Here is a 17,213-nt window from a genome sequence, read left to right as displayed (position 1 = left end):
ACTGCCCTCTAATGCCATGCATTTGGTCCTTAGCATCCTCCTCAGGACGCTTTCACCCTGCTCAAGAAGCTATGGTGATTTCACGTAACCTGGCAAGTCTTCCCTCAGCACAAGGGCAAGTCAGACTTCCACACCTTCCCAGGCACCCACACATCCCTCCAGCTGCCTTTCCCCACCAATAATTCAGCCAGGTATCTGTCCTTAACACTGACCCACGCGCCAAAAATTGTCTTCTGCCATGATCTTGCTCTCCTTCCTGGAGATCAATCAAAACATGCACCGAGGTCTTTAACATGTTACCTTTTCTTTAAAAGAAATGCTTCAATTTAAAAGAAAGCCTCTAATCCATGGTACTTTAAAGCCAAACGAATCACTGTCATTGGCAAATGCTCTGAGGTCTTTCTCACCTTTCCATCACCCCCACCCGGTCACCAGCCCTGGGTAGAGGGAAAAACGGAAAAGTAGAAGAAAGAAGGGGAAATGCTGAGTGGAGTTTTTGGGCAGAGGTCAATAATTGCTTCAGGTGCCCCAGACCATCTAAACCAGACTTATAAAATTATATTGTTTGTAACCTTAAACATGGATGTTTCATATTAAAGGTGTGCAAGCTCTCCAACAGAGACAGAAAGCAGTGACAAGGGGCTGGGGTGAAAGGAGGGAACTGGCCCACACACCAGGAACTGGAGGGAACTTTTTGGGGCCATGGAAATGCTCTGTGTGATTGTGATGGGGTATTAAGACTGGATACATTTGTCAACACATTAAACTATACTTTTTTTTAATTGGGTAATATTGAGGAACAGTGTGTTTTTCCAGGATCCATCAGCTCCAAGTCAAGTCGTTTTCAATCTAGTTGTGGAAGGCGCAGCTCACTGGCCTATGTGGGAATGGAACCGACAACCCTCTTGTTCACAGCTCGTGCTCTAAACAACTGAGCCACCAGGCTACCCCTAAACTATATTCTTAAACAAGTTGAATTTTTCTAAAGTACACCTAATAAACCTTTTTAAATATATACATAAATTTTTAATTCTCAAAGCCCTCCAGCAAAATAAAGCGAAAATGTTAAACCCAAAGCCCAATACTGTTCCCCAATCATCCTAGAAACCAGCTATGTTCAAACTATTTACAGAAAGGCCTCCTCCATCCCATACTTTTCGCCCTCTCCCCCCAGTAACATAAGGGGCCCAGTCAGGAGACAAGAGAGGGTACACATACTGTGAAAATCTTTTATTTGTCTCTTGTGGCAAAATAACATTTTATACAAATAAATCACCCAGTTTACTTTGGACCCAAAGACAATACAAACTGGAATAAGGGTTAGGCGAAGGGGAAAGAGGAGGAAGGGCAGATCAGGTCATTGATGTTTCTTATATTCTGTGAAAAATAGATTTACAGGGAAAAATAGACTTTCAAAACTTCAATGACTTTACATGATCCTTTGTAAAACAAGGGGTAAATCGCCTCCCCCAGCTCCTTCCTGCGGCTAAGATGTTCTGTAACAGAATGTGCGTAACAGGATATCTGATAAGTAGGCTTCCACACCAGGTACAGCAGCACCCTCTACATGTATCAGGGATATTCGTGCACCAGCAAGGAGTCTGCTGGAATTTTTAGGACTGTCCCCATTCCCCAAACCTCACTGACATCATAGTGACAATGGCCACTAGAGAAAGTGACTTTACAGAAGAAAAAGAGTACCCTGGGAGCCTACCAGGGTGGCAGGACACACCAAGGCAAGACTCCTCCTATTTGTACATTAGACACAGCCTATTAAACCCACTCCACAAAGGAGTTCACTTCAACTGAAAAAATAAGGGGAGGATTCCCCACTCACTGCCATTGCAAGAATCGCCAGGCTATGGTTAGTTAGCCCGAACCTCCCCAAATCACCACCGCTATTTGGGAATCAGATGGCCCAGACTCTGGGTGTCTTCAGGAAGTCCTACACGCCCCTGAAAACTGCCTGCACAAGGCAGCTTTGAGCTAATACATAAGGAGAGCCTCCTTTAACCCAGAACTAGTTAGTTGTTATTTCTTCTGTTTACTCTGTAGAACATAGAATTAAATAAACCAGGATTTTCTTTGGAGAAGCTAGAAGGGTATCTTAGCCCAAAGGCTTCACAGGAAAAGAGGCTCTCTCCCAGGAGATTCCAAGGCAGAGGGACGAGAGCAAGACAGGAGAGGAAGGGAGGGGAGCAGGCGGCGGGCCCCATGGTACCAGGTGGGCCGGCATCCACTGGAATGCACTCCCTCCAGGAGCTGCCTCTCAGATGCTAGCTCTGAACAACGGCACAGCCTCCCACACAGCGAGGTTTTTTTCCTCCCATTGTATCACCCAAAAGTTAATGGCTATCAACAAACAGTCCAGATTCCTTAATAACGGCCTCCTGATTCAACTTCTGATTGGTTCAGCTACTTTCAGAGAAAGTATGACTTCCAAGTCTCTCTCCAATTCAAGTACAAAAGCTTGAATTTCAACTTCACCCTGGTGAACACCCCAGAGTAGCAATGCTTCTCAAGATTTCCTGAGTAGCTAGACACAAGAATCCAGAGTCTCAGGTAGAGAACACCAGACCTTCCATCGTAAAAGATGGCAAATCCTGTCCTGCCAGGCAGTTTGAACACTTGGTCTCAAAATGGTCTCCAGTGAGACTAAGTAAGGCAAACTAACGGGGAAGAGGACTTATCACTATTCGCGCCAGAGTGCCTCCCTCTTCTGCCCTCTGGGTCCTCCTGCTAGCAAAAGCTAACACGGCAGCTCGGAGCCCACAGTGGACAAGACACAGTCTGCCCTGGCACACATTTCCAACACACACTCTACTGAGCAGGGTTCTGGGCAGCTCCAGAGACCACCTCCTAGATGATAAATACCAAAGGTAGAAACTCTCCCCAGCAGCTTGTCACAGAGAGAAGGGGTGATTCTGAAGCTCGACCGGACACACAGATGTGTCAGAGGAGGCACGAAGAGAAACAGGACCGGAGGCAGTGCTGTGTGTCTGCAGACGGGGAGGGAATGAGGATGAGGCAACTTCCCCAGCAGCGTATGGGGCAGGGCCCCATGTAAGGCACCTGGTTTGTAGTCGGCTCCAGGTCTGAGATTCCCCGGTCTGCAGGTGCCCGGTCTCTTCCTTCCCTCAGTGACTAGATCCAGTGCTGGCACACAGGGCTGAGCCAGGGTTTGCTCAGTGAGAAAGCTGTCGGCATCTGGCACAGCCCAGACTCTGGCCTGGCACAAAGCACTGGGCCAAGGTTCAAGGCCACTCACGCTCTAGAATCCAAACTGGGAGCAACACTGGTCAGTGAATGCACAGGGGCTTCTGTGGCCAAGTGCTGGCCCTTCTTTCCCTGGCCCCACATGGCCTTCCTCCCAAGCGCCCTGGGAAACAACTCCCCTGTCACAGTGGCTGTGACGCCGCACGCACAGTGACTATTACCACAGACCTGAGTCCTTCCTACTGCCCCTTTCCTATCAAGGCTAAATCCTGGCAACAACAGTCTTACGGAGTTCGGGTGGAGCACCTAAGGCTACCCACACAGTCAGACCGCAGGGAGCAAAGGAGATGGAAGTCTATCCAATAAAGGCCTGCGGACAGAAGTAGCAGGACGTGCAAGGAAGCGTTTCTGAGAACCCACCTCTCTGACTGGAACAGGTGAAACAGGCTGAGGGGCCTACCACCCAAAACAATTCCAACTAGCATCTGAAGGATCAGCTAGATATACATTACTTAGATCTGACCCGCCAGGATGGTTCCAGAAACTACTTCAGTAGAAAGGCAGAGAGGAAAATCCTGAATAAGAAATCTACAGGGTTTCGGAGGCAAAGCCCCATCAAGAGCCAGTCCTCCAGGCCATGCTGTGTAAGAAAAACCAAATGCCTCCTTTAGGATCTGCTGGTTCATCCTGGCCCCAACGCGAGCCAGATGCGCCCCGGGAGCCTTATTAGTACGATCAGAAGTCTAACTGCACATCACATACTCTAGGAACACCACTGACATTTTATAAAACCTCCCAAAAAGAAGCCTAGAAAGCAAAACAAAACCACACACACACACAATGAGGCCTGCTCCGGCCTCGAGAGAGACCATTGTTCCAAGAGCAAAACTGACACATTCTATTTCAGGAGATACTCAAAAGTGAGGAGTTGGGAGATGCAGAGCGAGGTCATCTTTCCTCCAAAATGAGAACAAGAAGGCACTGCCAGGCTGACACCTTGCTGGATCCCCAGGACTGGCTGAGGATCCTGGAAGCCAGACAGGTAAGCAGGCCTCTCCCTAAAATGGATCATTCGGCTTGGCAGCCTTACCCATCCCTAGTGCCTCAACTCTTGGCACCACTCCCCCACTCCACCCCCTTTCAAGTTTCTTTCCAGTTGGTTTACAACTATGCACAGGGTAAGGTCAGATTGTGCTGATGGCAACACCGGAAGTGATAAGAAATGCCTGAAGAGGCTGGCCTTGCAGCTTCCCACAGCACCTAGGAACCTACAGAAGAGCTGCTAACCGGCAGACGGGCCGGCCAGAACTTTCTCACCCGGGCACAGCTCTGCCACAGAGACCCGGGCTCGTCAGGTCAACCAATAGGCAGCAATGACTACATGAAAATAAACTCTTTTTTATCTGGATTCCAAGAGCCTTTCCTAATCTTATACTTTTACTATAGTACCTCTGTGACCTAAGGGCTGGGATAGAAAGGGAAGAAAAAATACTGGGAAAGGAAACACAGCACTGCTTGGCACCTCTCTTGGAGCACAGGAAACTGCCACCCCACCCTCGGCTTCCTGGGGCGAGGTTCCAGATGTGTGTTGACTAACAGCAGCTTCAGCCACCTTCATGTGCCAGGACCTCGGGCCACAGCAAAGCACCTCCTCTGTTCGGTCCTGCAGCAGTTACTGGCCTCCATTATAGGCATAATCAGCTTTGTTGTGCATTATCAGCTTGTTCTCAACAAAGTAGAAGCTGTCAGAACGGGTCTCGTAGGGATTTTCAATCATCAGACGAACTGCAAACCAGGGAAATAAAAAAAGTGTAAGTCTGCCCCATGGGCTAGGCGGGAACTTAGCATCCTCTCTAAAATTCAGACGCTGGGCCTTCTGGAAAATGTGAGGACACTCTCCCAGAAGAATGAAGTCAGAACAGAGGGAGCCAGCTTTTGAGAGCTGCGGAGAACCGGTTACCACAGCGGTCCCCACACTGAACATGGTACCTACTTCAAGACCACGATGCAAACAACTCTCTGACAGTCCCTCCTTGGTGATCCCCAGCCTGGACTCCGGGTCAGCACCCCCAGAGAATGGGCTTACCCTTTTACCAACATGGCCCAGAGCAGCTTATTTTCTCAGGGCTTCCAGTCTGTTCCCCTAGACATTCTGGTCCAAATTCAGAAAGCTGTGCCTCACTGTGCCACTGCCCACAGACACCCCTGGCAACCAAAGGAATTCGAGGTGTACATGAGTACAGAGGGACAAAGCGTAAGGAGACTTCTCCAGAGATGGATCAGGGTATTAACTTGGAAATGATTCAGCAAAAGGCCTGCCTGTCTTGGCATCCAGATTTAAACCTCCTGTTTGTTCAGGCCATTACCCAGACCTCTTTAACTAGGCTGGAGAGTCCAGAGAATTAAACAGTCACTACCTCCGGTCAGTCTTGAGTTAATAATTACATGCTATTTTGAGTCCTCGGGAGGAAATGCTATTTTTCACCAGTTCTAAAAAGGTGAAACATTGTTCAAGTCCTTTGAACCCACCCAGGCCAAAGTGGTTTGGTCTAAATCCAGAATGTGACCTTCACTGCGTGTTTAGCTTGTCTGGTTTCAAGAAGTTATATTGCCCTAGGTAAAAATTTGAAATGGTATAATCTTTTCTTTCAAGTATCTACACAGCCCAGCCCAGCTTGAGAGCTGAGTTCAAACCAGGCCCAGCTGCTGTCATGAACACTTGTCCCACATCTTCGCAATCCTCATTTTACCTGGGGACAGCATTGCCACACAAGTAGAATACCTGGTTGTGAGAATATGACAATTTTAAGGACCTGGGATTCTGAGAAAACCAGTCATTATATGTAGATCCTTCCTCACAACCCAACTAAATAAATCCCACCGCTACCCATAGGATCCCGCTCATATCCCCATTGTTCGGGATCAGTTTCCCTAATTCCCAATGTAGGCTGCAGCCCTGAGATAGCTAGACCAAAGTCACTGAAACTGCAAAAGCCTGTTCTTGCTCTTTAATGAAGTCCCTATCTTCCCTTGCCTCGCCTTCTCCCTCTGGCGCGTTCCCCAGTTCTTCCACCGCAGGACAGGACTGCTCTTCTAAGACAGTGTTGCATCATGTCACTGGCGCTGCTCCAAAACCTGTAAGAGCCCCCTACTTCCTGGTGGACCTATTCTAACAGTTTATCTAATCCCCCTTCTACTTGCAGAGAATGAGCCAGAGGAGGTCCTCAGACCTACGATTCTACGTAGCCCGTTTCACATCTAGCTGTGATTAAGGAAAATGTGAAGGGTTAACAGAGTGCCGAGCAAGGAGCTGAAGGCTCCAACACAGTGGGAAACTGCCTAACCGCGGAGAGAAGAGGTGCTTATCTCCTCGGGCTGCAGGATGTGCCTGCTCTTATCGCCCTCAGTCCCGCCCTTTCCCATAGCCGGCACCTAAAAGGGACGGCTGGTATTCACATCTTCCCTGCGCCTTACAGGAAGTGCCCACGTTGGAAACATTAGGCGGGAACAATGAGAAATGAGGAGCCTAGGGCAAACGACTAGAGATGCGTCAGGTCCCGATTCCCGCCTCAGCCAAACGAGGGCGTTGGACCAGATGGGTCTCAGGGCTCGTTCCTGTCGCCCTAAGAAACTAGCACGCTGCCTGAGTCGGGGTGTACGTACTGACATCCTCAGAAAGCTGGGGAAACTCATAGATGTGTTCACAAGTGTTCCTGCTGCTGGGGATACAGAAACCAAAATCAAAGTCAAAGTTTTTCAGCAAGCGTTCCCGGAAGTAGTGCCGCTCGATCATCCGGAAGTTTGACACAGGTTTGTCTCCCACGGTGAACTCCACCCTGAAAAAATAAACCTCTGTGAGCCCTACTTTGCCGCCTCCTGCCCCGAAAGACAACCTGTAAACAGCAGGATGTTCTCCCCTCAGAGAATACTGGTACTCACGTCGCCCCGACTGTCCGGAGGCGGAGAAATGCTGGTGTGAACTGATAGCGGACGAAACGTCCTGCGCTGAGGTCCACATCTCCACCTTCCTCCTCTTCTTCCTCTTGGCCTGCAAGTGCACACAGAATCTGGAGCGCACCATGTCGGCACCACCAACCCAAACAGCACAACCCCTGAGCAGCACCGGCACGAACAGTAGGATGGCTGATGGGCACTGTGCTGAGCTAGAACCACACTGTGAGGTGTGCCTGTTCTCTCCATTTTACACATCAGGAAGCTCAAGCTCAGAGAGGTTAAGTCACATGTCCAAAGTCTCCCAAACAGTAAGTGCGGGGGGGCAGGGATTTGAATCCTGGTGCATCTCACTGAGGGCCTGATGACCAAGTTCACGTGCCAGTCACTCACCAAAAGAATGAGACTACGAAAGCTGCAGCTAGTCAGAAGCCTCCTTCAGAGAACGTAAACCTTTCTGACACGCAGCAAAGACAAACCCCGAGAAAGGATTGTGTTATTTAAATGGCAGACACTGACCTACAGCCTTGGGGTACTGTACTTCCTTGGATGAATGCCTATGCCAGGTCACACCAGCCCAACACTGCCCACCCGGAAAAGGGTGAAGCAGATGGGCAGTGAACGAGTATGTGGGACCTGAATGAGGGTCCACGAGGGTGATGATGGTCCTTGGTTTAGTCCATTCTTGAACCCAGGAAATGAAAGATTTGTAAAATGAATCGCAGAACCGTTCTAATGAGAACAAAGAGCTATCTCCCTCAAGTAGCCACCCAGTGTCCAGCAAGGATATTTTCTCTAGGTCTACGCTGAACGTGGGTGCAACACAAGAGAAGTCTTTTTCAGCATCAAACGTCTCTGCCTGTGACAAGCCAAGAGCAACTGGGCAACCAGACTGAGTAGGGTTCGTACCCAAAGACTCTGGAGCCCTGGCTCCAACAATATGATTCAAAGAGAGGCAGGCCAATCTTCTCAGAACAGCTCATCAGAACAAGTGCTGCTGAAGGGTATGATTTGGTGTGAGCATGTTCCAAGTGAATCAAGGTCCTTAAAGGTTGAAAAGGTCCTGGAGAGGTTGAAAAGCAAAGTATTTTGAGAGTCTCTGCAGGTGAGTTCAAAGCCACATACCTGGAAGTAGTCCCGGGATCCGTGAAACATCCTAAGTACTGGAACACGTGGCTTACAGATGTGAACTCCACAGACCCAGGAAGCCAGCTGGCCCTGACCCTCCCAAATCAAGCTTAGGGCCCCCAAGCTGAAGCCTTCAGGCACCTTGCTCAGTACTAGATTATAGCAGCGTAAAGACTACTGGGTGGGATCACTAGACCAGGGCTCTGGCCGTGGCTGTGCAATTATCCAGAGCTGAGACTTTCTCAGGAAAGTCTTTTGACTTACCTGGGGTACTAATACCTGCCTTACCAAATTTACAGGCTCTTTCTGAGTAGCAATCAGATGGGAAAAACTTTGCAAAAAAAGTTACTAATACAGATGCCAGTTGATACTCTGATGGGTTATCTCTACTGGTGTTCTAGTAACTAACTCCAGGGGGTGCTAACTGTTCAGTGATGGACTCCAAAGACAGTGTGGTTCCCCAACCAGAAATGAATCACCCTGGAACTGCATCACAAGCACAGGAAACACCTATTCAAGGCTAATTTAAGGAATCCTAACTAGATGAGTTCTTATGCCTGGGCTTTCTGTTCATCCAGAAAATGATGGAGATTAAAATCCAAACTAGGACCTACTGGAAACTACGAGACACTATTTAAAAGAAAGAGAAGGAGAAGAGAGGTGACACTGTCTCATGGTCTGTACTGGAATCCTCAGCGTCACCTTCCAGAGTGTCCCCAGGAATCAAAGCTCATGACAGCTTCATTTCAAAGACTCCTTTCCTAAGTGGAGGCAATATGGTAAGATGAAAGAGCACAGGACTTTAGGAAAGTCACTGGGAAATTCTGGGCCTCAGTTTCCTTATCTGTAAAATGGGGATACTAACTCCTCCCAGACGTATGAGGATTACATGAGCTGATGTAAACAAAAAGCTGTGGAACACAGTGACCAGCACAGAGCAGCTACTCAACAAACACCAGCCTCTCAACACAGTTTCAAACCAGCACGACTGGCAGGCCGGGCTTCAGGGAGTGATGGAAATGGGACACACCGGCGTCCATGACACAGGATGCAATGGCACACAAAAATTCAAGCTTCAAAGGCCTGTTGCTCCAACTATCAAGTGACTGCTATGATATAGAGGCTTACCTGAAACACAAGGTTTGGCAATCTCAAAGAGCACCGTCCCTGTCTCCAAATCGCGAATTTTGAAGCGGGTGAAATCAATACTGTAGATGTTGTCTTCGGGTTTACATAAATAATCTGAAAATGAGAGCGAGGGAACAATGCCATTAAATAACCCTCCAAAACTACCGTTCATGTTCCTCTCAAGTTTTTAAGCAAACTCAGGTTTCTTCCTTACCCAGTGCACTTAAAACAAACACAAAAACTTCCTCTTATGTTATAAGCAAAAGTGCTGTGTAGAGTACGAGGGGATCCAAGAAAGAAAAAAAGAGCACGGACTTGGCTTGGATGAAAGATTATCATCACACGTTTAGAAACAGGGATTTTAAAAAAAGATTTCTTTGGAAACACCTCAAAAATGGCCTACAAACCTTTCATAAACTGTCAACAAAAGGGATGTCACAAAAGGGCAGAATTTTTTTAGAAATCCATTTTTAAACACTTATACTGATCTAATGGCTAATACAGTGCTTGTTTACCAAACTTGGGTATCACCAAGCAGAGATCGGCAAACTTATTCTGTAAAGGACCAGATCATAAATAATTTAGGCTCTGCGGCCACTCAGTCTCTGTCACAACTACTCAAGTCTGTCACTGTAATGCAAAAGCAGCCAGACAACACATCAATGAATGGCCATGGCTGTATTCTAATATAACTATTTATGGACACTGAAATATGAATTTTATATAACCATGAGTTGCAAGACAGTATTCCTTCCCCCCCACCACCGTCCCAACTATTTAAAAATGTTAGAACCATTTTTAGCTTGGGGCTGTACAAAATCAGGTGGTGGGCCATACTTACACAGGAGGCAGAACAATCTGCCAGTGAGAGAGGGCATCAGGCCAAAGTGAAATAGAGCCCACAACAACCTGAGCAGCTAATCAAAATACTGATCAGAGCAAATTTCACTGATTTCTTTCTGGATGACTCCTGACAGCATCTTCTCCACAACTCATTCTAGCACTTTCATCTTATCTTGCCTGCTTGTGTTAGTTGTTTCATGTTTTACAAGCTGTCTCTCCAGTAAGATGGCAAATTTGAGAGCTACTGATTATTTTGTAACTCCCAAAAAGGCTGAAATTGGTTCTGCACCTTTCGAGGGTACTCAACAGATAGCTTGCGGAAAGGAATAGAGTTTAAGAAGAGTAATAAAATCTAGAGGTCACCAAGCCCTGACCTGTGGCTTTCTCCAAAAGCTGCAGAGCATCAATCCCAAGCTCCTACACAGGGCCTGAGTGTCCACAAACAATGCTGCTTAGCGCCAGGCATTAGAATGGCCTAATTCAGCCCTGGTACCAGAAGAAAGCATGAGGTTAGGAAGACCAGCTGATAAGCATTTGTGTACCTTCAGAGCCCCAAATGAAAACTGGGTCAGAACAAAAGCTGCTTTTTCACAATGTTTCAATGAAACTGAATAGCAAGACTTTCTAAAGATATACTCAGGGAGGCAGAGGACAGTCCCAACCCAAACAGTGGTGGAAAATGGGGACATCAAAATATCCAGAATCAAATTAAAACTATTTTAGGAGATGGAAATTCCCTTTGATTCAGTCTGGACCAAGGCCTTTCCCACAAATTCCCATCCCCAAATCCCTGGAGGTGCCACCAGCTCCCTGAGGTACACCTGAGCAGCCCTGAGCTGATCATGCAAGCAACTCAGCCGGTAACACTACAGACATCAAAGGAGTCCTGGTACTGCAGAGTTAGAAGTCTGGGCCTAACCAGGTGACGGCAAACTCTTAGGGGAAATAGCAGCAAGAGAAAAAAACGTCAGGGCTTAGCTAGGAAGAGAACTGAAAAAGAGAGGAGATACAGAGTAGTGGGTGGGCAATATATTCCTTCCCACCCATAGTGTTATATTAATTTTTGCTCCAAAAGACGCATTAGGGCTTATGTTCAGGGGACTGTCCTGAAAAATCATGCTAGAACTTATTTCCGGTTAGGTCTTATTTTTGTGGAAACACGTTACCAATGAAAAGCTGTAGTAGGATGGTTGCATTTTCTGCCAGAAACTCATTTCTGAAATCCTGACATAATTCTTAATTCACTAGAACAAATGTCAAAGGCACGATTCCCATTTCGGATTTTGTACATACACGGAAACTTTAAGAATTTTTTTTTTAACGTGGCAGAGGTTTAAATTTGCATGAAATGCCATGACAATGAGTTTGAGGAAGCACACACCTGCACACAAGGGGGCAATGCTTGGGGCCAAAAGGGGTAGGGGCCAGGGTAGGCTGCAAGGAGGGGAGAGGCTGTCGGGAGCCGGAATGGAGGGAAACGCAGAGAAAGCAGGTAAGGTTCTGGGCTGGCAGAAGGCTGCAGAAGCTGGGAGTAGACAGGGAAAGGGACCTGGCTGAGCCGGAACTTCACTGATGGGTGGGGGGCCCAGTTACCAGGCTCAGGAGGACCCGGTTAAGCTAAGAGGCCTCCTACAAGGAAGTCCAGCTGAGGAGGGGAACGGCTCATCTGGGGCCGGCCAAGGAGAGGCCGGTGTGGCCGGACCCAGGAAAATGCAGCCAAGCTCGAGAGGAACCGCTTCCCAACAAGGCGTAGGTGAGGGTGGGGAGCGCAGGCCCCGCACGGCGGAGCGGTGGGCAGCGTGGCCTGGCCGGCCGGACAGGAAAAGGTGGACCCCGAGCAGCCAGCTCCGCTGAAGGCTGCAAGGAGCCCGGGCCCCGGCGCGAGGGGAGGGCGCGGCCGGCCCCGCACTCACTCTCGGTGACCCGGCTGAGGCGCAGGACGTGCTCGGGCCGGATGGTGTCCAGAGCCAGTAGCTCCTGTTCCGTGACCGCTGCCCCGATGCCGTCGTCGGCCGCGTGGTGGGGTGCCTGCCGCCGCGCTTTGAGCCGGTTCAAGACGCCGCCGCCTGCCTTTTTTTTCTCCTCCTTGCTAGTCACCAGCCCCCGGGGCCCAGCCGTCGGCCCAGCGGCCGCCGCCTTCGGGTTCGACCCGCTCATCGCTCCGCCGCCAAGATGGCCGCCGCCTCCACAGCGCCGTAACTATGGAGAGCGGGGGCGTGGCCCGGGATGGCACCTGGGGAGGGGCGGGGGCAGGGAGGGGCGGGGCCTGGAGGGGCGGGGCCTGCGGGGCCGCGTCAGGCCGCCCTTTCACCAGCTTTGTTACAGCCAGGTAATGGGCCCTAGGGTGTCTTAGAACTTTCTACCCCCCCAGACACTGCATCAGGCCCCAAAAGTCACCCCAAATGTTTTAAAAAAGATCTTGTACGGTCAAGTGACTCGTCATATAAATTGTAGTCAAGGCATCTTGAGAAAATGTTTTTAAAAAAATAAGCTGTTGGAGAAAATGTTTTTAAATCTGTAGCACAGAAGGTAAGTTAAAATAGTGCTTGTTATGCAAAGGCAGCTTTCCAATTAGATTATCATTCCTAAACCCTACTGTGCCAGGCTTTGGACTAGACACTGGGCCGAGCTACAGGGAATATAAGAATATGAATGAGGTTAGGAACTGGGTCTGCCTTATTCACCATTGTACTGGGCAGTCTAGTTAATGCCTGACACGTGGTGGGTGCTCAATAATGATTGATTGAATGAATGAGCCCAATAATATAATGAACCAACTAGAGGACAAACCAGAGTGCTGACTGCTGTGACAGAGGTACAGCAAAGGTGCTATCAGAGTATACAGCACTGGTCTGGGGGATAGGGGAGAGGCTTCATAGCGGTGACCTCTCTACTGAACCTTGGTAGTTAACCATGATTTCACCAATTGGACAAGATGGGTGGGGGGTGAGGGAAGGCTGCCCTCTTATACCCCAAGTGACCTCTGCTTTGGAGGCCTGGGCCTGACTAATGAAAAGTGTGTCTGCTAAGTCTGATTTCACCTCTCAGCCAGACAGGGCAGAATGAAACTCTCCCCTCTCCACGTGGTCAGCCTCAAGACTTCATTTATGCCAGGCCTTGCTGGGTCCCTCTCACCTGATGGGAGGGGTTGGGGAGGGGTTGACAAGCCTAGCCTCATTCCTGGACAAAATCCAAACCTGACTCCACCCCAGTTGCCCAGCCAGGTGGAACAGTATGTGGCCAAGTTCCTAGCTAAGTGCTGTCCGTCCTGTGTTTGAGAAATTACCACTGGGTGGCACTTACCAACTGTTCAGGGAAATTTCAATAGATGTGTACAAAGAATTGAAGTCTTCCCCATTGCAAATGACTTTTTAAACCATTCAGCAGTGAGTGGTTAGCGATGAATTTCCAGAACTTTTAATATGCTACTTGATTGTGAATCACCAATAGGGGGGTTTAGCGTGCAGCCACTTCCCACACCCACTTGCTCACTGAACCTTTGTTTTCAGGAGCACCAGGACTAGAGTTATGTGGACCCCAGCTTTTCTCTTGCTAAGGATCACAAATGTATTAACCCCTTTACCTGCAATTCCACATCCAGGAACTTAGCCTACATGTAAGCACAAAGGTATTTACTGCAGGACCATTTGTAACACTGCAAAATTACAATACATTATAGTTGCACTCATGTTATGCAGCTGTTTAAAAGAATGAGATCCACCTACATGTACTAGTATGGAGACATCTCAAAGCTATATTCAGTGAAGGGAAAAATCAGAATCCCATTTGTTTAAAATAAAAAGTATATGAATACATAGAAGTGTATTTGTAGATGCAAAGGAAAGGGTTTGGATATACACTAAAGTATTAATGGTGGTTCCCTCGGGGGGAAAAGTGTTGAAGGGACTAAATGGGGATATATTCAGTGGTGACACTATTCAGAGCTGCTCTGTGCTACTTTATCACAACAAACCTATGATCATGGGCTGCTTGTGTACTTATAAAAATCTTAGGATCTATTTCTGGAAGGTAGACACTAAGCCAAAGTAGCCTTATTTTCTCATAAAATTAAAAGCAAACTCAATCACTTTTTTCTATTGAAAAAAATTAAATAAATACTACCACATAAGGAACTCTCTCTAGTCACCACCTATGAATTGTGGTTAAAAGGAAAAGATTATGTCTTTAGGAGAAGAGAAAATACAAAAAAGAATATATATATATATATATATATATATATATATATATATATCCCTTTTTAAAAAGGAGTAGGAAAAAATAGGACTGTAACCTCCAATCTCCCTAAGGTAGGTCAAAACGCTCTTTTAAAAGTTTTTTGAAAAGTGCATATACTAAACCCGTTTGAGGTTAAAAGGAAAATAAGAGATTTACTGCATTAAATAGTAACCCCAAGGTTTCCCTGTGTTAGAGCCCAGGAAACGAGTAGAAAGGCCTCCCTTTTACCCCAGTTCAGTGCTCTGCGAGTCCCTCTCCTTCTGCTGCTCGTTTCCCTCACTGTAAGAGGTGTGACAGTGGCTGTGTTCCAGGCCAGTCCCAGAGTAGCCAGGCAGTCTGCCTCAGATCAGGCCAGGCAGGTGGGGCCCGGAGCTGGTGCAGCCAAGGTAAGCATGAGGGCTTTTCCTGCCGACACCGGCAAGTTCAGCCCTCCTTATAGGTGGCAGGCATCGAGTCAGCGAGTTTTGGCTGGATTGCAGGCATGCCTTACGGTCCGGGACAGAGCACTAACAATTTCTCTAGCACCCAAGTCACTTCTTTCCCTGACTGAGGGCTTTTTTTAAAAGACATGAATTTATTATTTATATCCTACCTGTTTTCAAAGAGAATTTCAGGCAAGTGAAAATTCATGTAGCCTTGTGGAGGGCAGTACTTGCAAAATTTTAAATGCATATACTGTTTGATCTAGTAATTCCTTAATGGAATTCTAAAGAAATACTTGCACATGTGCACAATAAATGTTTAACTATATAAATATGTTATATATGCAATGTATATGATAGACACCAAACTCATCTGCATTATTCTCTAGGGATTAGAGGGATAGGAATGAGTTTTCATATTTTGCAGCACCCCATATAATTTTTTTAAAAGTACTTATACATTTTATATCACTAAGTCTTAATAGGTTACTTTCTTTTTCAGAGAAGGAAGTATATCAAAAACCTCCATGTAACCATCACCCAGCTTCATCAGTTATGTACATTCAAAAGCTTCCGTTTTTAAAACAGTACATCATACCATTAAGAGCACGGGATTTGAGGTTAGACCGAACTGAGTTCCGGTCCTCACTCTGCCACTTACCAGTTATGTGACTTTGGGCAGGTTCTTTATCCCCTTTGAGCCCTTGGCTTCTCATTTATAAATCAGGCTAGTCACACGTCTTTCCTAGGGTTGTTGTGAAGAAGAGATGCAAACAGCAACAAAAAGCATTATGCCAGTGCCAGGGGCAGCGTCTCACAGGAAAGGTGGCCAAGGCAGTGTATTTCATGGCCTCTTTCTCCAGGACCCCTGGGCTGAGAGCAGGGTAAAGCCATGGAGCTAGGCTGGAAAGTGCAGTGACCGAAAAGAATACTCGGGTCGGAGCTGAGAGGAAAGGAGCTGGGGACCAGCCTTGAGGAAGCTGCAAATGGATTCAAGTGGAAGCAGTGAGGAAACCCAGGAGAGCAAGTCTTAGTACAAGGCCCAAGCCAAAAAGCAAGTGGAGTTATTTTTACTATTGTAAGTGGCTAGCAACAAACAAAACTCATTGAACTCTTGCGGCAGAGTACCGTAGTGAGATGTCTACCATCTCAGGTTGCCAGAGAGCAGAGGCAAGCCCACTCCAGAACTTTCCTGCTTCTCCTCCTTTCTGCCTTGACCGCCACCACTGCTATAGCAACAGGCTTTCCAGTAAACGTTGGAAAAACTCATCTCCCTCTATGGGGGATGCAGGGGGGTGGGGGACTAAGTATGAAGAAAGGTCCGACACACCGGCTCCAGCCAACCCGGAGCCTGATTTCCTTAGCAAGATTAAGATCTGGATCCAAGGAGTGGTTTTTCCCAACCCCCGGCACTTAGCCCAAGATCTTCTGTCAGACAATTTCCCTCCGTGCAACTCCCTAGAGCAGGGCTTCTTCAGGTCTCTTCCCCAGCTGGCAGCTCATGCAAAGCTACTTGAAATAGTAACAGCTAAATCTGAATTAGTAAAGAACTCCAATTATGGGTGGGCTCAAGCTAAGAAAGAGGCTCTGTGGGCCTCCTGGCTTATTTGGGCCCTGAGAACGGACTCCATTAACACTGGCTTCATTCTTACAGCTCAGTGCTGAATCCTGCCCTTCAAGGGATCACTAAGGGAGGTAGGCCAAACTCTCCCTCCCTCTCCCAAAACCAGCAGCCTCCATTTCTGCTTAGAGGAATACAGCAGGTAGGCTCAGGAACCATGTCACAGAGCATCATGGGGAAACGGAAGGCAGTAGAGAGCCAGAGTCCTCATATACAATCCCAGCTCCACCTTTTGCTAGTTGTGTGGCCTTGGGCAAGTCACTTCACCTCTTAAAGGTTAATACCAACTGGCTTGTTGAAGATTAAACAGATAACATCTGTAAAAGTGCTCAGCACATTGCCTACCCATTTCAAGGGCTCAATAAAGGGTATCTATAATCATTATTCTTGCAGCCTTAGAAAGAACACGGGTTTTGTAGGCAGATAGACTGGGTTTGAGTCCTGGCTTGACCATTTACTGACCAGCATGGGATAGATTACTGAAGCTTTTTTAGTTTCATGTTCCTCAGCTGTAAAACGTGGCAGATAAATGACGGGGGGGGGAATCCTTCCTGCACTTTCTGCCCCTTCCAATGTATACTCATCAATGACAACACACCAGAAAAGGAAAAAGCAGAGAAAACTTCCATGGCTTAGTTTGTCCACAAGCTATGGTGGAAGCTGAGGGA

General features: G+C 47.6%; 1 protein-coding gene across 1 annotated transcript; it reads right to left on the bottom strand.

Moving 5' to 3' along the window:
- Positions 1-1,204: 1,204 nt before the first annotated feature.
- Positions 1,205-12,452, bottom strand: UNC119B (unc-119 lipid binding chaperone B). Its single transcript, XM_081037665.1, has 5 exons — positions 12,180-12,452; positions 9,424-9,537; positions 7,156-7,264; positions 6,880-7,052; positions 1,205-5,001 (listed from the first exon to the last, which is right to left on the bottom strand). The coding sequence occupies exons 1-5, from the start codon at positions 12,421-12,423 to the stop codon at positions 4,889-4,891; spliced, it is 753 nt and encodes a 250-aa protein (XP_080893791.1). The 5' UTR covers positions 12,424-12,452; the 3' UTR covers positions 1,205-4,888.
- Between the last annotated feature and the right edge of the window lie 4,761 nt (positions 12,453-17,213).

Source organism: Rhinolophus hipposideros (genome assembly GCF_964194185.1).
Source record: "Rhinolophus hipposideros genome assembly, chromosome: 24".
Lineage (NCBI taxonomy): Eukaryota > Metazoa > Chordata > Mammalia > Chiroptera > Rhinolophidae > Rhinolophus > Rhinolophus hipposideros.
Note: the sequence above shows the minus strand (reverse complement) of the source record. Positions and strands in the feature narration are given on the sequence as shown.